This window comes from Pectinophora gossypiella, chromosome 8, assembly GCF_024362695.1.
Source record: "Pectinophora gossypiella chromosome 8, ilPecGoss1.1, whole genome shotgun sequence".
In the NCBI taxonomy this organism is placed as follows: Eukaryota; Metazoa; Arthropoda; class Insecta; order Lepidoptera; family Gelechiidae; genus Pectinophora; species Pectinophora gossypiella.
The window spans coordinates 16,921,079-16,944,832 of record NC_065411.1 but is presented as its reverse complement, the minus strand read 5'-3'; the positions used below and the strand labels follow the sequence as shown (position 1 = coordinate 16,944,832).

The 23,754-nt window shown below is 39.0% G+C and overlaps 1 protein-coding gene across 1 annotated transcript in view; it reads left to right on the top strand.

The window, feature by feature from the left end:
- Positions 1 to 23,754, top strand: part of LOC126369263 (uncharacterized) — a 152,692-nt gene that overhangs the window by 56,397 nt on the left and 72,541 nt on the right. The window contains exon 2 of the mRNA XM_050013617.1: positions 21,785 to 21,954. Coding sequence (XP_049869574.1) covers positions 21,785 to 21,954 — 170 coding nt within the window. The remainder of the gene's footprint in view (positions 1 to 21,784; positions 21,955 to 23,754) is intronic.

The following is a 23,754-nucleotide window of genomic DNA, read 5'->3' as shown; positions in this document are numbered from 1 at the left end:
AAAAGAGTACAGTTATATTGGATAGCCTAAAGGTCGAGTCCCAACCAACCTGCTGCTTTTGAGTAAACAAAATAAACCTTTATCAAACGAACGGCGGCGGTTTATATTACACACTAATTTCGAAAAGACTGGAGTTTATGTGACGAGATGTAAAATATTGTGTCATGCATGACAAGATTGTTTTTTTTTAATTTCAACCTCCTTTGAAGATTAAAGAGGACCTACGGTTAACTGCAGGTCAGGTAAGTACTCAACCTATATTCAAACTTTTAGGCAGTCGCTCACACGAGAGTCGAGACGGCGTCAAATTAAATCTATTATAAGATTTTTAAACGGTTTTATTTAGCTCAGCCCGTACGGTATTTGTTTGTTTATTTGGGTCAAAATTAGAAATTGAAATTTAAGTACCTTCCTGTTGTCAGATTGATCTGAAATTTGGTACACACCTTTAATTCCAATAACAATACAATATAATAAAATCAATAACATTGTAAATGTAAGATGGCCGCCGGTACAAAATGGCGGATTGCATATTTTTCCACAACCCCCTCAATATGGGTATCAAATGATAGGACTACACTAGTAGAATACTGTCATTATGTCAAAATTTCAAGTCCAAAAGATAGATGCTATTACAAAATGGCTGAAAGAAGGATGTTGTCTTTAATTTTGTCATTGGCATCCACCGTCCATAAAATGCAAGGCATCACAGTCGACCATGCAGTAGTGGGCCCCACGTTTTTATTTTAGTCTAATATGGCTAAAAGCTATTCTGCCTAGTACTAAAATATTTCTGAACTAGAAGTTCAAAATACCTACTTGTTATGGTGTGAGCTGCTTAGTTTACCTACCAAGCAAACCCTGGTGTTAGTGTTCTTTCATGAACCGCCTTTCAGCCGCTGACATGGTTCATGTTATGACGACCACTACCATCAGAGATAGTAATGACCGGGACCGCCTACGTAGGTTGATAGGTAACTATTTATTTATTTTCTAGTTTTCAGTGCACATAGATTAAAACCGTTTAACTTTAAAGTTTTTTACCGATTTTTTTTTACTTAGCATCAGTTTCATTATTCCTCGAAAATGTTTATTTGTGAAACAGATGCTTAATCCTTTTCATTTCATACGCAACACAATACCCTTGAAAAAAAAAACATTTTATACTATAACCACCGGACAATGAAGACGCTTCTAGTGATCCCATTTTTTTAATTTTGATGAGTGGCTTAGAAGTTACGAGGAGACCGACTCGCGACGTTCATACACACGTACGCATTTCGTGGCTGACTAAATGACGTATAGGTATTTTTTTGCTAAAGTGATTTGTGTCTTATTTGTCTTATTGACAATTGTAAAAGGTGCAAATCAGTTTCTACAAAAATTGTAGACACGTCAGTTCGCGACATTAGCGACGATTTGACCGCTATGTACCTATGTGCTTCGTCACAGTCGGGTAAAGTAAACGCATATTGTAACACTCCGTCCATACCTCGATCTGCAGGGCTACCATGCGCCACGTGAAAAATCAATAAATTTTGTCGAAATTGATAAGTACATTGTTTTCCCTAACACGCGTGCCACGTGATTTTGTTCATATTTTGATAGAACGACACGACTTATTTAGGTTTGCATATTAGCACCAATCGACAAAACGACATAATTATATCGTCAGAATCGATAAAATGACTGTAACAAATTTTTATCACGTTACGCATGTTAGTCCTACTGGTGGACCACAAATACGTGTCAAAAGAAACATTGTTATTTTGAAATGTTTTGACATGTTCAGTGTTCGCAAGGTCCCCGGGGTATTCAAAAACTTTTATATTTTATCAACTCGATGTAAGATTTTGTTAGACTTCATGAGAAGGTCGTGGGAAACATTTCCAGGAACTGTTTACAAATCCGTTCCACGTCGAAACGTTCTACCAGGAACGGTTTCATTGTAATATATTATGATGTTTTTAATGGAAAAGTTATTTATTCCCGAACTGAAGGGAAATCTACAGATGGTTTAGTAACCAATAGATCAGAATAAATAAAATAGTACAATGAGAGAGATTTATTTATTTATTTATTTTAACAGTTTTACATAAATAAATAAAAATAAATTCAAAATTTATTTAAATAAATTCTTTGAGGTACGTAGTCTTTACACGAGTCATTTCAGGGCGGCTAAACAGTAACCCTGACACCACGGTTGATGAGGTTGGTAATCCACCTCACAACCCACACGATAGAAGATGAAGAGAGGGATTTTCCAGGCTACGTTCACCAAAAATAATAAAGATGACGCTGTCGATATAATTACCTATTTTCTCATTACTCGGGTACATAGTTATTAAAAAATATAATGTAATGGCAGAAGCATACAGGGTGTTAGTGACATCGTAACGAATACTGAGGGGGATGATTCAGACCATGATTCTGAGTTAATATCAAGTGGAATTTTCCGTCGCAAAATTCATGTTTTTTTTTAGTTTTTTTTTAATTATTTTTAATTCTATACTTTTGCGATCGAAAATTCCATTTGATATTAACTCAGAATACTGAGCTAAATCAGCCCCCTCAGTATTCGTTACGATGTCACTAACACCCCTTACCAGTACTACAGGTAGCCATACAAGTAGGTATGGGTGTTAGTGACCGTAACGAATACTGAGGGGGATGATTCAGACCATGATTCTGAGTTGATAATAAGTGGAATTTCCTGTCGGAAAATTTATGAATATTTTTATGTTTTTTTAAATTATTTTCCGTTCCATACTTTTGCGACGGAAAAATCCACTTGATATCAACTCAGAATCATGGCCTGAATCATCCCTCAAAGTTTTCGTTACGATGTCACTAACACCCGTTATATAAAAATATTTGTTGCTTGATATTTGGATAACATTATGTATAGAATCAGGTTTGATTTTGATCAGAATAATAATGGGTGGAACTTACTTGTGATCTGAGTGTAATCAAAATGGAAAAAAAATATACCCAAAAACAAAGATGAAAGATATATGTCTGTTTATCCATGAAATTAGAACGAAGGAAAATCTGTATTGCGCTATCTATGTATATTGTTTTTGAAAGTAACTTGGAAAGTCTCTTATTCATGACTCACAAAAGTGGGTTCGACTCTCGGTTTCACCATCAGGCGACCAGATGATTTTCTTTAAAAAAAAAGTGTTTTAGTGTGACGCAATGATATGACTTTCATATAGATACAAGTTTGTACACGTATACTTAATGCAACTTAAGACACTTTCCCCTAATAAATACACCACACCCAAGTACTTAATATCCCGGCATTGAAGGCAGTTTAGTCCCGTCTCTGTTTGTGTAGGAGGTATCCAGTTAAGTGGATTAATTAGTATTATAAACAGTGAATCACTTACAGTACATTAGACAATGTTACGATCGTATCTGCTTATAGACCTTTGAAGTATAATTTAGTTCGGATATGAGATAGTCGATGAAGTGTTACTACCACAGACTTATTATAGATATGCCGCGAGAGCATAGCCGGTGGTACCGAAACATGCACAAAACGAATCGTTTGACAGAGGCAAAGATCAGATTATAAAATTTTCCACGATATTTATTGCTTCTTTAGTATCACGCAACTACAACTAACGCTTATGTTACTACGCAATGAACGCTAGGTAAATCGATGTAGCGGTTCAGTTAGGAATGTATTCAACTCGTAACGTACTCGTCGTGTGTAATTTTGCTGAGGGCATATCCCTTTTGTTTCTATGCTCTGTGTCGGCTGTATTTAGTACATCAACTTCAAAGTTTTCAATATAACAATACAGTAGATCTTATAGATATCCATTTCTGATCATAGAGCGATCAAAGTGCTAATGATGTGAATTATTCGCTTATTCCGAAATCTAACATCGAAGAAATTAATTCAAGTTCTGTATCTATTTGCAACATAACAAAGCATTAACAAAGTCCAACTATTTAAATAGTCCATTGCCACAGCGTTCCTTAACGGCCTTAAAAGCAATTTAGGTATATGCAACGCAGCAAGAATGCTAACGACGCTAAAAGCATACAAAACAAGTTAAAACCTAGCGTTTTCACGGGGCCCGCTTACCTAACCTGAAGATTTGACAGTTTTTTTTACAGAAATGATTACCTGTCTAAACATGCAACCCGCGAAGGGAAAACTGGCCCAATGAAGGTTAAGTCACTTACCTCCGAAACGCATTTCTCGGGAGTGTAGGGAAACCATACAAAACAAAGTAACATAAGCATAATGAAATGAAAAGGCGTCAACATAGCTTACTCGACTATATCACGAATGACGTCACAAACCTTGCTCTGTATCAGGCAAGATGACGTCATAACTCAGTACAAATTGATAGTCTCTGCTCCTTTTGACGGTTCAAGATTTATGGGTCCATCGCACGACAGATGGGACTTTTGTGCGTGTCGTGTCTCGTTTGTACTTGGGTCAGATTTTGTGCGTTATGGTGCCTTTTGTTAACGTTTGTCGAGTACTATGAGAGTCATTGAGAATTTTAAGCGGTGTCCGGCGAACTAAAAGGAAGCGTGAGTTTTTCACGGGAATTATTATTGTAATACTTTGTTAGTTTATAAGCACACCTTTAGTATTAAGTAAACATATATTTTTGTATTTCTCTTATTTTGTGCAATAAAGTTATAAGTTATTATACTAAAGTTGTCTCGCTGGGGCGGACAGGTTCTCGAATGGCGACCACGTGTCGGACGACGCTCAGTGGGTAGAACCGCTACAAGGTGGACCGACGATCTGGTGATGGTCGTGGGAAGCCGCTGGATGCGGGCAACGTAGGACCGATCGTCGTGGAGATCCTTGGGGGAAGCCTATGCCCAGCAGTGGGCGTCGTACGGCTGATAAAGATGATGATGAAAGTCGTCTCGTGTTTTGTTTAGTTTTGCCTTAAGGCCGTCTATTCTACTTTGTAGAGTAAACGTGACGCGACGTGACATGACGTAAGAGTTAATGAGACTCACATCAATTGAATGAATAAATCACTCCATTTCATACCTACATCTGATCGTATCCCTATTCAATTACAATCAGTCTATAGATTACAACATTCTCTTCCAACAAAGGGTTACGTTGTATTATCAACCCAGCACGTACTAACTTAAATGTGTACACAAACGCTCAACAATACAAGTAAAAACTGACATGTTTACTTAAGTACTTACTGTAAATTGGGTAGGCGACTGGGTCAAAGATACATTTATAAATGCTAATGTAGAAATAGACGCTTGTCTAAGATATAAAACGCTTTTTTAAGACTCGAAAACTGTTGAATAAAGATTCCTTCGACGAGCGCCTGCGTGCCAGTTTGCATAGAACTGGCCATCCGCGCGAGCAAATCAAGTTTAAATACTGAAGAAGGATCGCTGCGTGCGCACCGACAAGCCTCATTCCATCAAAAGACGATGAGACGAAGGCTCATGTCCTCGCGTCAATAATCAGTTATAATGCTATAGCAAAAAATATCATCATCATCATCACCAGCCCATTAACGTCCCCACTGCTGGGGCACGGGCCTTCCCTATGGATGGATAGGGAGATCGGACCTTAAACCACCATGCGGGCCCAATGCGGATTGGTGGTTATTAACGACTGCTAATGCAGCCGGGACCAACGGATTAACGTGCCTTCCGAAGCACGGAGGAGATCGAGATGAAAAAAAATTTTTTTTTGTGGTCACCCATCCTATGACCGGCCTTTCCAAAAGTTGCTTAACTTCAACAATCGCAGACCGAGCGCGTTTACCGCAGCGCCACCGAGCTCCTCAAACAATATAATGAGATAGCAAAAACAAACATGTGAGTTAGAAATTGTCTTACTTGAAGCCATAAGTATCCTTAAGCACTAATAATACAAGAAAAACAAGCAAACGCTATAACAACCGTTTTGAAGTTTCCAAAAAAGCGTCTCATTTAACTAAAATGCCAGATACATTTCAGACAGACAGGCAGTCGCTTCTGTAAATAAAAAACCAGACCTGTCAAATCTTCAGGTTAGGAAAGCCGACCCTGTGTACAACTTCTGCTGGACTGAAGGGCTGGTGTGTGATGGAAATGCAATTGAAGAAAACCACGATTTGTTGGTTTCACGTATAATTTTACAATTATTATTAGGAGCACAATGCGAGCGAACGATGTTCGATAAATCAATAATGGCGAAAATTACATTATAAAAAAATTATGACAGCTATAAAAAAGGAGTTGGTTGTCAAATTGACAGCCAAAATTACGTTTGTAATGTTGGTGTTTCCAACACCCTGTGAAAAACGGGATAATGCTAGGGAGATGATGAACTATATATATGTCACCGTAAAATTGTAAATAACGTTAGATTATAATCTATCGATTCTCGCGAGATTGTGAACTGTCGAATAATTATGAATCGTATCATATTGCTTACAATTTAACGTATTATTTTTCGGTAGATTATAATTTATCGAAGTGAAACCGTCAAATTGTGATACGAAACGCACCTCGCGTGCTATACCATAGAGTTACAAAACTATTAGAGTGAGCATAATGTTAATTTGGGATTCTCTTAAAATGCATAAATGTTTTTGTCATAATTTTAATTATCATAATCCTTTTTGCATAACGTTTTTTAGCATAATAGTTTTACTTTCCCATAATAACATCTAGGAATACTGGTTTGTTAGGTATAACTTATTTTTGGGATTAATAAATAGATATCCATAATTCTTTTTTAGAATGGTGGCCCAAGGGCCACCCCTATGCCGCCAGCATGTTTATCTTACACACGAAAAGTATACTGAATGATACGTTTCAGATTTTTTAATTTTGATACATTTTTTCTTACCATGTGATGTCAGAATTATTGATTACTTACTAAATAATTAATAAATACGTACTTGATTTCACAATCTTGAAGAGCATTTATTTTATTTGACTGACACCTGTGTTTTATTCCTAACTCTATGGACACAGAACGGTCTACTGTAAGGCCGACCAATCAGGGACAGCCGTCGGACAGTTGTCAATTTGACAATTGTAAGATTGTGATTTAACAGTTTTACTTCGATAGATTATAATCTGACGAATAATAATACGTTAAATTGTAAGCAGTATATTACGTTTCACAATTTTTCGACAGTTCACAATCTCGCGAGATAGATAATCTAACGTTATTTACAATTTTACGGTGACATATACACTTCTAGATAGCATCACATCATTTTTCATAAGTAAGTAATGAATACGCTTTCACACATTGCTGGAGCACGATTTTTAATGCTCAAGTGACAAACGACTTGAAGGGACGGACTTGGTAAGTTCTCTTGAAAGTCTCTTTTAGAAAAATTTAAGTTTCTTACTAAAATATTCAAAGCGGTAGCAAATATGTTTTTGTCATGTGGGAGCATCTTCACTATTATTTGTGTGCGATGCGAATAATGTACTTTACAGGACATGCAGTAGTTTAATATAGAACTTATGTGTAGAAGATAATGTTGTCAAGAAAATTGCATCAGAATTGGATTTTCTAAATAACCGCTTACGAGATTTTCACTTTAAAGCGACGATATCGTCGTGTTAATCACATTAGGTATCATGTGATTTTTGTTAACAAAACCTCGCATAAGACAAGTTAGTTTTAGGTAAAATAAAATTGTGGTCACATTTTTTTTCTTTTTCAATTAGTCACAATTAGAATGTGATTTTAAATATTACAATCAGAAAATAGCATCAGGATTCCATTTTTCTAAAAGGCGGCTTCGTGTATTTCACTGTTAGGCGAATATAAATCGTCACTGATATCGCTAAAGCACGTATCTGAAATTTTTGGCGTATCTGATTGAACCTTTAGCTACATAGTATAAAACAAAGTCGCTTTTTCTATCCCTATATCCATATGTACGCTTAAATCTTTAAAACTGCGCAACGGATTTAGATGCGGTTTTGTTTAATAGATAGGGTGATTCAAGAGGAAGGTTTATATGTATAATAACATCCATTAAATCGTGGAAATATACTGTTATTTTTGAGGTTTTTCATGTGATATCGTAAATAATTTCAGTTTTTCCTCAGCATTGCACCCGAGCGAAGCCGGGGCGGGTCGCTAATTGTTAATAAGACACATAGTTTTAGCAGATACGTCAGTTTGTAAAATCCTCCACGATGTAAAGTTACGTCTAGAGCACCCAATGCGTCCCCGTAGCGTGTATCTCCCCGGCGACTTCAGGCGTACATCGCGAACTAATTTAACGAGAGCCTCCGCTCCGGTTTGAAATTTTAACTAACGCACGAGCCATACGCTGCGCGATGTATTTTTAATTCGTATTTATTACACCATCGTATGGATTATTCAAGTAGGCGTAGCTTCAACTTGTGATGAGCGAGCAACACACGTTCTATTATTCATGCGTGTTTTCGCCGGTTCGACAAACTGAACCTTTTAACTTTTGCAAGTCTTACATAATATTAAATTATGTACTATCTACTTGTAGGTACGTATAAATGCAACATCACCACGGTATGGGTGAGAGCCTTCCGCATTTCCCATTTGTCCGGCCAAGTAGAGGACATATACATGTGATATATAATCTCTCGACTATATCCCAATTGGGGTCATCATCATCAATTTAAGAGCCACGCTCTTGTCGGTGTAGCATTTTCCGAATACTCTCCATGCTACTTTTTAGGGAAAAATAGGGCAGTGGTTTCCCTCTTGCCTTCCGCCCCGCAGTACTCTGTCTGACGCGAGTGGGATGGCGCCCAGAGTAGTCTATTACAAAGCCATACTAGGACTCCTGTCCTCTGCCTCTGAATAGTACTGACAGTTACTGCTGCCCTCTGTCAGGTTCCAGGTTACAGTCCCTGTGACATGCCCCTTCCGTCCTGCATTGCCGTACCGATGGCTCCCATCTCCGCCTCTGCAGCCGTTGAGGTCTTCACCCGTATCCCTGGGCAAGGGTTCTACGTTATACCCCGTAGGTCTGGGTCCCTATTCGAACTCAGCCACCATCTCACTCCGGCCTACTGAAGTAAGAGGCGCCCACCCCCGCGGCAAGGACGCGCCGAACAGGAATTGCCCCAGTGGAGGGCAGAGAAGATGACTCTGTTCCCCCTGGGGCCGGGTTAATGGTCTTGTATGGAACCAAGACCAAGGGCCAATTGGGGTAGTCATCGTAAAATGAACTAAGTACCCACATTTCACCGAATTTTCTCTTAGACCAACGTGATGACGTCGCGCCAACATAAATTCTTCTTCTTCTATCGTGTGGGTTATGAGGTGGATGACCAACCTTATAAACCCTGGTGTCAGGGTTATTATTGAGCTGACAAAGGCCCCTGACGTGACTCAAGTAACGACTACGTACTTACATTAGTTAGTAGTAACCGGGACTAATGGCTTAACGTACCTTCCGATCAGCCTGCAATGTCCTAACCGAACTAGGGATCACAAAGTGATTTATCCCCCCGGGATTCGAACCCGGGGCATCAGGATCATGAGCAGAACGCTCAACCACTGGACCATGGAGGCCGAACATAAATTAATAACTCATTGGTTCAAGTACCTTGGGACCTGACCAGGGTACGAACCGGCGGTCCCCGTTTGAGAAGCAAGCCAGTGATCACAGCACCACAGTGACAAACTATTACCAGAAGTTGCGATGCTACGCAAACTTACATCAAACATAACCTAGTTCTGAGCGAGACGGGAAATTCTTTAGTTATTTTTACAACAATCGGAGGAAGTTTTAGACCTTACTTTTCCATTATCTGTGAAATAAAATCACGAACTATCGTAAAACTGATTTTCTTTCCACGATATCGTTCACGTTATTAGTTTGAAACTGTTTGAAATCATGAATTTTCCGACAGAAAATTCCACTTGATATCAACTCAGAATCATGGTCTGAATCGTCCTCCTCAGTATTCGTTACGGTGCCACTAACACCCATACCTACTTGTGTTACATCGTAACGAATACTGAGAGGGATGATTCAGCTCATGATTCTGAGTTAATATCGTATGGAATTTTTATGAAAAACGAAAATTTTTACGACAGGAAATTTCACTTGTTATTAACTCAGAATCATGGTCTGAATCATCCATCAAAGTTTTCGTTACGATGTCACTAACACCCAGTATACAATGATGTCTAGTAAATGACTAAAGCCAGCTTCTTGAACTGTGAAAGTGGCAGGCTTGAATATGCGTGCGAGGCATGCGCTACACACTACACATCGTAACACGCTTACATACTCGTAAACAGCCTATATACGTCCCACAGCTGGGCACAGGCCTCTCCTCAATCAACCATATGGAACCGAATGGAGTATACTCCTCCACGCTGCTCCAATGCTTGTTGTTGGAGGTGTTTTTTTACGGCTAATAGCCGGGACCAACGGCTTAACGTGCCCTCCGAAGCACGGAGTCATCTTAATTTTTCGGACAATCAGGTGATTCAAGCCTGAAAAGTCCTTACCAAACAAAGAACAAAGGACAATCTCACAAAGTAATTTCGACAATGTCCCCATCGGGAATCGAACCCGGATCTCCAGATCGTGAGCTTAACGCTCTAACCACTAGGCCACGTATCACGCTTAAGAAGCTAAAAATACATACTTTCTCACTAAAGTATTATATACCTGAAACCCAAATTTGCTATAACGATAATAAAGTTTCTATCCATGTAATATTATATTTATGGGAAGGATATTATAATATAATATCATCCTACCCTAGCCTAGACCCATGTTAGGCATTCCCAAAGGCGTTATTTATTATAAGGCCAGAACAATTCGCGCATACTAAACAGATAACGGGAAGATTGGGTTAATTAATTTTAGAACCTGTGAAAACATAACCTAGTTAACATGCTCTCGTCTGCGTCAGGATTAGAGGTGGAAGATGATGGATGGTACCGATGCTGCATGACAATGTCTCGGTAAAGTAAGATAAGTTATGAGTAGATAAGTTTACAAGAAAACCAGTACAATAATGCGTTATTGCACCAAAACAAGGAAACAGAACAACTTACATTGATACGAAACATTAAAATTTACATTCATAAGAAACAAACCCGTTCAGTTGTATTTACCTACTACCTATACCCTCACTCTTCGGGTCTGAATCATTCCCTTCAGTATTCGTTACGTCACTTAGAAATAAATTTAAAGAAATTTATATTTTAACCTTGGCATCACAATATATCTTTGAAAACTTAATATATGTAAAAAAAACATATAGGATTATTTGCAAAAAATAGCGATCGGTACATTGTCAATACCCGGAATAAAAATAAACTTGCTTTACAAGTCAGTCGATTACATAAGATCACTAAATCTTTTAAGGGGCAATGTATACGTTTTTACAATAAGATTCCCATTGACATTCAGAATTTGCCTTTCAACTGTTTTAAGACAGTAGTTAAACAAAAACTTTACAAAAAAGGTTATTATAATAAAGTTAGTGATTATTTAGAAGATATGAATGCATGGGATTAATTGTCTGAGAACTGATATTAGGCCGCTAAATTACTCAATTGTATAAAAATATTTTGTTTGTTTTATTTTTTTAAAGAACGCCTAGGGCCCTGTGCCGAGGTTTTTCTTGCAGCTTCTTTTCCCCGGCTATACAGGTTGTGAGAAGCTGCAGTAGTTTTAGGCGGATGAGACGATCGTTATGTGAAAATTGACGATTCAAAGTATAACTAATACGGTGTCACTAACACTCACCACCTAGCACTTTGGTCTAACAGAAAGCTAGGTGTGGGTACTTAGTTCATCTTGCGATGGATGGGATGTACCACTGATTACTCCAGATAGGACATATCCTTTAGCATATATATTATGTTCATATGTTCAGTAATATATATTCCTTTCAACTCATAACACAAGACTATATCAAACGTATCAAGTACGCAGTATTAAGTGACAACCACATATTTCCATACATATTTTTTTCTCAATTTATGTGCATATTTAGCCTAGATTGCGAATATTTGAGGAAACTTACATCACGGAAACGTTGGCAATATGCCGTGACGTCGCAAATCTGGGCGTTTTGAGATAAACTCTTGTGATGAAGTCACTGTCTATGGGATAACCTGTCTATAGAATGCGTCAAAGGGATCTTCAAGCGTCGCTCTGTTGTCTCTTGACAGGGATTCAGGCCTGCTTTGATTTGATATAATAATAAATTTTGCTTTTGTTTGGTAACGGCATTTAACGTTTTCGGTTAAACATTCATACATCACATACATAAAATCACGCCGGAATACCTGATGGAGTATTTATATTGCCAAGTAGTTAATACCATCTGCGGCAAATCTACAATAAATCACATCAAAAAAAAACCTAATGGAGTACGCAGAGCAAGCAATCAAAGACAAATTGCAGCCACTGTTGCAACGAAGTCTTGACATAAGTAGATAATATGATGATGAACTTAATGGTGACAGGAGATCAGCCTATCGTGAGTAATTGTTGTCCAGATGTGCAGCCTGTATTGTTCTAACCAAAATAGGGATCACAAAGTGATTTTTGTGATATATCCCCACCGGGATTCGAATCGTGAGCACAATGTTCAACCACTACCAGTGAACCACAAAGGCCGTGGTAAACTAGGTGATCACATTTGTGAGACGAGCAACCCGTGGTGACACTACGATAGTGTCTCAGTAAGATAGGCCCCTTACGATCGTAAATAATTTACGACAAGCATAATTATTATGCTTGCATTATTCGACAACATAAAGCAACACGTCCCACCGCGGAATCGCAAAGCAAAAAGAACGGTTATGATTTCCAATAAACAATTGACAACCAGGCCCTGAATTCCACATTCAAATTCAATGCAGAATGAAAAAATGTTGCAATTCGAATGCAAAGGAGCGTTCATAAATCAGAATGATCGGCAACACACTGGCAGGCAGACAGCAGCTAGCATCGCTTAGCGACAGACGCTGGAAAATATTAAAATAAATGATGTTTAACAAACATACTGTGTGAAAGCTTGATTTATAGGATTGAAAGTAGGGATCACAAATATAGGTCATTTTTCAACGTGAAAGATTACATGTACTCGTAGTATTCAATCAATCATAACATACATACACATAAAAAAACCGGACCTGTCAAATCTTCAGGTTAGGTAAGCAGACACCGTAAGAATCAGAATAATGTTAAGGAGATGATGATGAACAGTTTTTACAATTTAAATGCACAGAAATCTTTGTGACATTTTTTACACTTCATTTGTGGCAAATAAATAAATATCTGATCTACTTTAAAATGTACTCCATACTCTCCATTTGTTCGGCCAAGTAGTTAATACCATTTGCGACAAATCTACAATCTTTTCTTCTTATCGTGTGGGTTGTGAGGTGGAATACCAGGCACATCAACTCTGGTGTCAGGGTTATGATTGAGCCGCCAAAGGCCCCTGACATGGCTCGTGTAACGATGACTCACTTACATCAGTAAATAGTAACTGGGACCAACGGCTTAACGTGCCTTCCGAAGCACGGATCTACAATAAGTCACATCAAACCAAAAGTTATTTATGTACTTACTTACATAACATGTTTATGTTTAGCTGTTTAGCTTACATACGTCCCACTGCTGGGCTGATGCTGGAGCATACTCCACCACGCTGCTGCTCCAGTGCGGGTGGTTGGGCTGTTCAATCAATCAATAATTCTTTATTGCACAAAAACGTAGTATTTATTTTAGTAATCGTTTTATTAGTATTCTAGCAGCCACTATTAGTATTCTAACGGCCTCTGTGGTCCAGTGTTTGAGCGTTGGACTCACGATCCGGAGGTCCCGGGTTCGAATCCCGGTGGGGAGATATCACAAAAATCACTTTGTGATCCCTAGTTTGGTTAGGATATTACAGACTGATCACCTGATTGTCCGAAAGTAGGATGATCCGTGCTTCGGAAGGCACGTTAAGCAGTTGGTCCCGGTTACTATTTACTGATGTAAGTGAGTAATCGTTACATGAGCCATGTCAGGGGCCTTTGGCGGCTCAATCATTACCCTGACACCAGGGTTGATGAGGCTGGTATTCCCCCTCACAACGCACACGATAAGAAGAAGAAGTATTCTAGCAATCGCATTCGATTTTGTGGATTACGCGTGAAGAAGTAACGCACACACTGAGTCAGGTACTTTCACATATTACACATAATATAAGCTCACGTCTACATATACACACAATATACCTCACATACATATACACGTACATTTCGGAACAAGATGAACTATGTACTCACACCTCACCAAACTTTCTGTTAGACCAACGTCATACAAAATAGGTCATCTCATTAATTTCTGTCAATTAGTTAGCGCTTATTGTATTAATTTGGTGCTTCTATGCTGTTCTGGGAGTAAATAAAAAAACATAGAACACGTTCAGCTGCTTGTCTTCCCGGGCATGTCGTAAAAACCGACAGAGGGATTGTGTCCTCTAACATGATGGACTAATGTTATGGGCGATAGGCTAATCCCTTATCACCATAAGGTTTATCATATTCAGCTTACGACATCGTATCAACAGTGGCTGTAAGTTGTCTTTGATTTGTGGCTCTGCCCACCCCATTGGGAATTACGGGCGTGAATTTATGTCTGTATGTATTGTTATAATAATAGTTTCCCTAAACACGTCTAGTATTTTTTTTTTTGGTAATAGCCTCAACCAGCATCATCATCAATTTAAGAGCCACGCTCTTGTCGATGTAGCATTTTCCATTCCAGTCTATTAAAGGCCAGTTCCTTGACTTCCCTATAAGACACGATGTTAACCTTTTCGTTCGAAGCTTTTCTTGGTCTTCTCCTTCCTGTCTTTCCTTCTATTATGTTTCTGAACCAGCAGACGGACCCAAAACCTTGAGATCGTCAACCGACAAATTCTGACTACTAGACAAGGCCATTGGGACTTTAGCGGCAAGGATGTGCTGCCGCCAAAGGATGTTTTCGGGGTACCGAACTGAGTATAGTACCCCGCTAGCCACAAGTTGGTAGTGTGACTAGGGTTCGACGATCCAACAGTGTTGTGTTGGAAGTTGTATATATGCGTCTTGGTGTGTAAACTTCGATACCGCGTTTCACGACCGCTTGAAGACTGCATTATTGAATGTGGCGCCATCTGTTGCATGTGAGCGGAACTAGGTGGCCAACTAGTTGGGTCCGCTACAGGACAAAAACATAAACACCGTATAATCAACAACAAGCTTACAAAGGATAATTAATTCGTGTAAAATGTGTAATGGTTCCATGTCGTCTATTTACTAAAACACGGCAACACAAACGAGATTTTAATATAATTAAACAACTTCTGCTACTATACGGAAGTGGTTTTACTGTATGTGCACATTGTATAGGTACACTTTAGGATAATAATTATGCCAGTAAAACACAGTTTCACCTGTGTTTTGGAGTCACTCTGATATAACATACCTTCATAAACTTACGCCAGTATACTTACCTTAAAATATGTAAAAATCACATTCTGTTTTGGTATATTGGCTATAAAAAGAAGAAAAGAAAAATTAAAGGAAAAAAAGAGAAAACCAAAAAATAAAAAAGGGAAGGAAAAATAGGAAGAGAAGGAGGAGGGAAGGGAAGGAAGTGTGTCAGGGTCTCTGCTCGCCCCGATGGGAAATAGGCGTGAGTTTATGTATGTATGAATATTGGCTATAAGTGTTGCGACTTACATACTGCTTTTGAACATGGATAATGTGTGATATAAATTATCAATAAGTAATATAAACATAAATTCAAACTCATAAAGTCAAATTCTGTTTAGAGCACGAGCTGGCCTTCAAACCCATGATACTACTGCAACAAACCTCGATTCCCGGGTAAAAATTGAAACCTTACCTGGATTGAAACTAGCTTGTCCATTGCGAGGTTTTGTCTGTAAAAAAAAAAAACAAATTCGAATGCCGCTCAAGACTGCCACTGACTGGCTGTCGCTGTCTTCGAGTGTGTGTTTTTCTAAAAGACGCTTACTTGATTTACAATATAAGGTGACATTTATCGACCATACCTAAAACATATTTCCTTCTAAACTAAATCTAGAGATAAGTTTTCTGTAAGCGAAGATTTAGTTAAGAAGTAAGTAGGTAGATAACTCTACAATTAGAATTCGGAGTCGGCTACAAATCAAGTAGGCACTCGTATATCTAAACCCGGTTTGGAAACGTACCTAAACCAGACAGAGAGGGAAAAACTTTTATCAAAGCTTAGTTTCTAACTACACCCCAAAATCCGAGGGATCTCATATGTTCTAGTTTTTATGATTTAGCAGAGTGAATTAAAATTTATGACCAAGTGCGAAAGCGACCTGAATGTTTTATAAGGAGAGCGGAACATAGTGTTTCACTTGCTTTTTGTTTCGCCAAATGTAACTTTTTCCAGCGGGAGAGATAATTTTAAAACACAGAAATGATATGAAACATTTTAGCGGATTTTCGCGGAGCTCTGTTTGAATGTGAATGTGGTTAGATTTCGGCACGAGTTTTGTTTTACAATGTCATGTGGTTATTATTGTAATATGACTCGTTCGTTGTAGCGGTAATTTATAATGATGATGGCAAATTGTAAACGGTACATATTTTGTTTAAAAAAAGCCTTTCATCATGCGGATTCTTGTGTAAACTCATCAAAAAGATCAACCGCGTCCTGGGTACCGGAGGTCCTGGGTTCAAAACCTGGTAGAGACATCACAAAATTCACTTTGTGATCTTTAGTTTTGTTAGGACATTACAAGCTGACAATTAGGTGTTGTCCGAAAGTAAGATGATCCGTGCTTCAGCCGTTTAAGCCATGGTTCGTTGGTAAGTAATCGTTATATGAGTCATGTTAGGCCTTTGGCGGCTCAATAATAACCCTGACACTGATTGATGAGGTTGGTAGTAATCTATCTCGCAACTCATACGATAGAAGAAGATCAAAAAATTCGAAACTTTCGCGAATTTTTGTTCAGCTTGACAAAACTCATCATCATCAGGCCTCGGTCATCATTTCCAGATGATTTAGACAGTGTCTAGGAGGTACTTTTTTCATGACAAGCTAATTCGAGAGCAGCAAGGACTACCACTCGCTCTGCAGATGCAGTCAGTGGGATGTGGCTCAGTTTTTCCAAAACTAGTCATCTATTTACATACATACTTACACACAGTCCAATAATTATGGCCCACTGCTGGACACTCCCCTGAATCAACCGTAGGGGATATGAAGTATACTCCAAAACGCTGCTACACTGCGGTGAAGATGTTTATTACGGATACTAGCTGGAACCCATAGCTTAACGTGCCTTCTGAAATACGGAATCATCTTACTTTTTCAGACAATCAGCCAATTCAAACCAAACAAAGGACAGTCGCACAAAGTGATTTCGACAATGTCCCCAGCGGGATTCTGGGGTCACCTACTTAACAACCCCACAACACTGTCTTTCAATACAATATAAAGTATACTGTATTGTACAATATACTACACAATACTTGCAATACTATGTTGCCAAATCCAGATGCGCGTGTGCTCTGTGTTACCAACAAACCTCCTCATTTGCATGATTCTAAATACCTACTAATTGCTTTTCCAATATCCTTCCAGCATGATTAGCATTCTCATTTTACAGAGGAAGCTATCTGACTTTTTATGATTTTTTTACAACTAAATAAGGATCTTAAAGAGCTGTCATAAAGAGAACTAACCTTCGAAGCGTGAGGATCGTGATTTTGATTACGTACTTTCTTTTGTAACTTTTTTAACAGTTATTATTATTACTAGCTTTTGCCCGCGACTTCGTCCGCGTAGCGTGTTATAAAAGAGAGATCTTTGTGTGTGTGGGAGTGCATATCTCAAGCATCTAACTTATGCAGTTTCGATTTTTTCATACAAATGTTTCTTCCCGCTAACTCCCGTTTCCGTGGCTATTAGCCGTATAAACACCTCCACCAACCCGCAGTGGAGCAGCGTGGTGGAGTATGCTCCATGAGGCCTGTGACCAGCAGTGGGACGTATATAGGCTGTTTATGTTTTATGTATGTTTTATTATCATTACTAAAAGGTCGTGAAATATTTGTTAGTTTGTTTCAAATATAAACCTGACACGACGCCTTTGAGATTAGGTGCGCTCCCAATTGTGTACCCTCTAGCCTGTTGTTCTAAGTTTTGTACCGGGTGAGAGCTGCTGCGCCTCTTTTGTCCGGCCAAGTAGTTTATGATATCTTAGACACACCTACAATAAGTCATGTCAGAAAGAGTACGCGGATTCGACTCGCACTTAGCCGGTTTTGGAGCTATTTATCGTAGGGACGGTAAAAAGCGGTGTGTGTTCACAATTTGCGTTGTAACTTGTTTTTGCGCAACCTTGTTTGTGTACTGTCGACGTTACGCAGTAGAAGGCCGTAGAGCTCAAACGATCAACCGATTTCGTCGAATGGGCGTCGTTAGGTTAGTTTTTGTTGCAAGAAAGGAGCCTTTCGGGATGCGAGGTAACGAAGTTGTACATTACGATAAAAACAGACGGATATCCGGACATTGTCGACTCTCACTAGTAATCCCTAATGGGGTGGGCAGACACGCGAGCGATCACTTTTTATACAAAGTCTGTTGATATCTATTGAAGGATGACATGATAAAATATATACATACATACATACATAAACTCACGTCTATTTCCCGAGGTAAGCAGAGACTATACAATTCCATTCGCTTCGATCCCGACACACTTCTCTTGCTTCCTTCACATTCATCAATCGCTTCATACACGCACGCCGGTTCAGAGTAGGTCGTACTAAACCTTTTCTACCGATAAGGACATCTCCAATTTGGTCAATAAGGGAATGTAAGTCCTTCTTGATCTTCCTCTGCCAGCCCTACCATCAACTTTCGCTTTATATACCGCTTTCGCAATTCTATATAAATTACATTTTATTCAAGCACATATTATTATATACACAATTTATTATTAAAACATAATTTATTATATCTTTGTAAATTACCTACCCTTTAAAAGTTAAGTTGAACAACTGATTGCTAACTGATGTTTTAGTTTAGATTATATTTTGCGTTGAGACAAACCCATGTCGGGTTTAACAATGCTTCTTAGCGTTTAAGGTACTAACATAACATAAACTGCCTATATACGTCCCACTGCTGGGCACAGGCCTCCCCTCAATCAACCGGAGGGGGTATGGAGCATACTCCACCACGCTGCTCCACTGCGGGTTCGTGGAGGTGTTTTTACGGCTAATAGCCGGGACCAACGGCTTAACGTGCCCTCCGAAACACGGAATCATCTTACTTTAAGGTACAATGTTCATGTTTTTTTTTTTCAATAAAAAAAATTGTGGCTGCTCAGCCCCGCGCTCATTATAATACTTCAACATGTTACAAAGGACTTCCCTCTGTCGGTTTTTACGACAGGGAAAATTATCTACAATCAGAAATGAATACAATCAGAAACCTTACAAATCAATCAATATTCATCAGATTAGGAGCAAATAGTTGAGTTATTATATTTGTTATTCCATTAGATAAGTTCAGATTAGATAGGCTTCTTACTTCCAAATTACTTTTAAGCTAATTTATCAAAAAATAATTTTGTTTCACTTTTATTTATTTTCCAGTTCAAAAGAGGATTTTAGACTAATTGAATTTAGTAACGGCTGAAATTTCAACTTGTTTGATACTGTACAGATGCTATACTGTCGCTAACTAAGTTTGGAGATTCCGAGATTGGAACGTAAAAACATTCCGTGTTATGAATTGATTAAATGGAGTTAAAGGTTAGTGGTCTTCATAATAACACGTACAGAGATTATACAGGCTTTCTTGATAGAAAAACACATGATTATAGAATAACATTCATTTGCTACTTCCATGGTCTAGTAGTAGAGCGTGGGGCTCACGATCCGGGGGCTCCGGGTTCGAATCCCGGTGGGGACATATCACATAAATCATTTTGTGGTGCCTAGTTTGTTTAGGACATTACAGGCTAATCACCTGATTGTCCGAAAGTAAGGTGATACTTCCGGTTGATGGTTCCGTAATAACCCTAACACCAGGGTTGATGAGGTTGGTATTCCACATCACAACCCACACGATAAGAAGAAGAATTGCTAGTTTTAAAATACATGTGTTTATTTTAATTCGAGGAGGTCGATAAATAATATGAGGAGCTCGGTGGCGCAGCGGTAAACGCGCTCGGGCTGCGATTGTTGAAGTTAAGCAACTTTCGCAAAGGCCGGTCATAGGATGGGTGACCACAAAAAAAAAGTTTTCATCTCGAGCTCCTCCGTGCTTCGGAAGGCACGTTAAGCCGTTGGTCCCGGCTGCATTAGCAGTCGTTAATAACCATCAATCCGCACTGGGCCCGCGTGATGGTTTAAGGCCCGATCTCCCTATCCATCCATAGGGAAGGCCCGTGCCCCAGCAGTGGGGACATTAATGGGCTGATGATGATGATGATTTTAATTCTATCAGTCAACTCACGTGGGCATGCTATAAAAACCCAAGATATTTATAGCTAGAGTGGTGGTAGGAATATTCTGTCTCGCTCTAGTAAACAGCCTTTGTATGTAGGACATTATATAGCTTCTTCTTCTATCGTGTGGTTTTTGATGTAATACCAACCTCATCAACTCTGGTGTAAGGGTTATTATTGAACTAACAAAGGCCCCTGACATCGCTCATGTAACTACTCACTTACACACCTACATCAGTAAGTAATAACCGGGACCAACGGCTTAACGGCCTTCCGAAGCACGGATCATCTTAATTTTGGACAATCAGGTGATCAGCTTGTAATGTCCTAACCAAACAAGGGATCACAAAGTGATTTTTGTGATTCCCCACCGGGATTCGAAGCTGGGACCTCCAGATCGTGAGCCCAACGCTCGACCACTGGACCATAGAGGCCGTTATTATGTGCTGTACGTGTAACCTCACCTCCCCAGATAGTGACAGAAAAAAAATGTAATGTAAAGGCTAGCCCTAAGGCAACTCCTGCTTATAATTTCTGAGTTTGACTGCAACTTGATAGATATGTAGGTATATTATATTTTACAGATGGCATGTAGGTACTTCAAAACCTAAATACACCTTTTAAGTACTACAAACCCAATACCACCCGTTTTAAGGCCGTTACAAGTTTCATAAGTTCCAAACTGTAAAGTCTGTCATTTGAAAGGAATTCACTTTAACTTTGAAATAAATGACTTTTACTTCTTGAAAGTTAGCACCGAAGTTGCCTATGAGTTGAGTACTGCTTGAACTGTAATAACATAACATAGCTTTACGCTTGTATCCTCAAAGTGGTAGGCAGATGCGTTTGTATATGTATACGTATACAGCCACTCTTCGCCAAGTACATGTTTACAAGTCCTGGAAACCATGGTATATAAACCATGTGTCTGCATATATTCTAAACATGAATAAAAACTTTAAAAATCGACTTGATCTCACCGGGATTTAAACCCGTGACGCGACGATGCAATCTTCGAAATCGTGCATTTTCAGAAAAAAATGCGTGATTTTACTTTAATGCGGTATGAAATAATATACAGATATTTAAGTTTTCTACGCAATTACGTAAGAAACGTTTTGACGAGATTTAAACAGAAAAACAACAAAAAATTCTGACTGCGCGTACGTAGCTGACGACTTTTGTATCTTTTCTTTTTCCATTGTTTATGGTGTTACGCTAACACCAGTCAACCCCTCCGGTGACATAGCTTATATTTTAGACAATTTTTTTTTAATTCCAGCCCGCAGCGTGTCCCACACGATCACCTCGCTGGAGCTGCCGCAGTGGGCGGACCCTCGGAGGGACGCAGAGCTTCGCTGCTCCTACGAGAGGCACGTCCACGACCCTCCTTTACACTCCGTCAAGTGGTACCGAGGGACACATGAGATCTTCCGGTATACGCCGCAAGAGGTAAGATTTTTCTCGGAAAACCCGTGCCTGACTTTTATCAAGGGTGATGTTTGGGGAGTCAAACCGGCTATGTGAAGCAATTTGTGTAAAAATACAGTACTGCAATTTTATATTTACGAAAAAAAAGCGTCGTGTCTTATAGAAAAGTCAAGAAATTGGCCTTTGATAGACTGGAATGGAAAATGCTACACCGACAAGAGCGTGGCTCTTAAATTGATGATGATGATGACTTAATATTGCATTTTAAATGTGAGAGTTGGTAGAACGCTTGCCTCTCACTTTGAGGTCGCAGGTTCGATCCAGCACAGGCCTAAACCAATTTATCTCGATTTGTTATTTAATTAATGTTTGGATTATAAACGATTATCACTTGCTCAGCGATGAAGGAAAACATCGTGATGAAACCCACATTCCCGAGAAATGCAAGTATCGGAGGTGATCGTTAGGTCCACACAATTTTAAACAAGTTATTGTATTGGGCTGGCTTTCCCTTCGCGAGTTGGAAGGTCAATCAAGCTATCTCCCTAGCATTATCCCGTTTTTCACAGGGTCCGCTTACCTAACCTGAAAATTTGACAGGTCTGGTATTTTTTACAGATGATAAATGGAACAGCGAAATATTGCGCATAATGAATTACCAGTGACAGTAACTTCACAATGTGGTTGATCTGGTTTTGAATATAGTTCGCGGGAAATAAATCCGTTCTAACAACATTTGCAATGTCAGCTGAAGTTTCCTTGTTGGATTCACATTGACTTACACAAGTTGGAAGTGCTCCGCGGCATAAGTTTAAACTTTCTGACATATAAGATTGAACTTTGGAAATCTAGGAGTGAAATAGTTTATTCAATAATTTTCCTACTTATATCATAATTTACGTATAAGCATACTTACGCAGAATCCGTGTTAACCTTTTTCGGAGAATGCGTGGGTTACATCGTAGTGTGACCGGTTCGGATCCCGATTTCGCAGGATGACTATAAAACGTTTTAAATCGGTAGTAAGTGATAGGTTTGTAAAACAAATGTGAGGATGTCAATTTTTCCTAACCTCAAGAAACATCTTTTTTTTTCACCGCTACCTTTTCTTTTATCGTGTATGTTGTGAGGTGGATTACTAACCTCATCAACCCTGGTGTCAGGGTTACTATTGAGCCGCCAAAAGCCCCTGATATGACTCGTGTAACGACTACAAACTTACATTAGTAAGTAGTAACCGGGACCAACGGCTTAACGTGCCGAAGCACGGATCATCTTTCTTTCGGACAATCAGGTGATTAGCCTGTCATCTCCTATAATCAAACTATGGATCACAAACTAATTTTCGTGATGTGTCCCCACTGGGATTTCAACCCGGGACCTCCGGGTCGTGACAACTACTCATTCATGTATAATGAAACTTAAGAAAATATATTCAAATATCAGATTTTCATGTTCAAGCTTACTATAAGCAGCATATATTTACCCACCAAAACAAAGATGATATCAAGTATACCAGCCACAAACACCAAACAAACAACTATAATCCCTTGAAATAGCTCACGGAGCATCATAATGGGTTAAGATTTTCCAAACAAGCCGCCTTAGAGGCCTTTGAGAGTTTTTCACTTGGGACAAAGGCTTGTTACAAGAGATATAAGGAGGATTATGGTAAGACGAACAAAATCAAACGCGCTCGGAGGCTTAGAGGCTCTACAGAGTAATGATACTACGGAGGTGCTCGCCGCGGCTCGAGTGGCTGGATTGGTCGTCTATAAAATGTCATAGACAAAATATAAGAATATAATATATACGTACTAT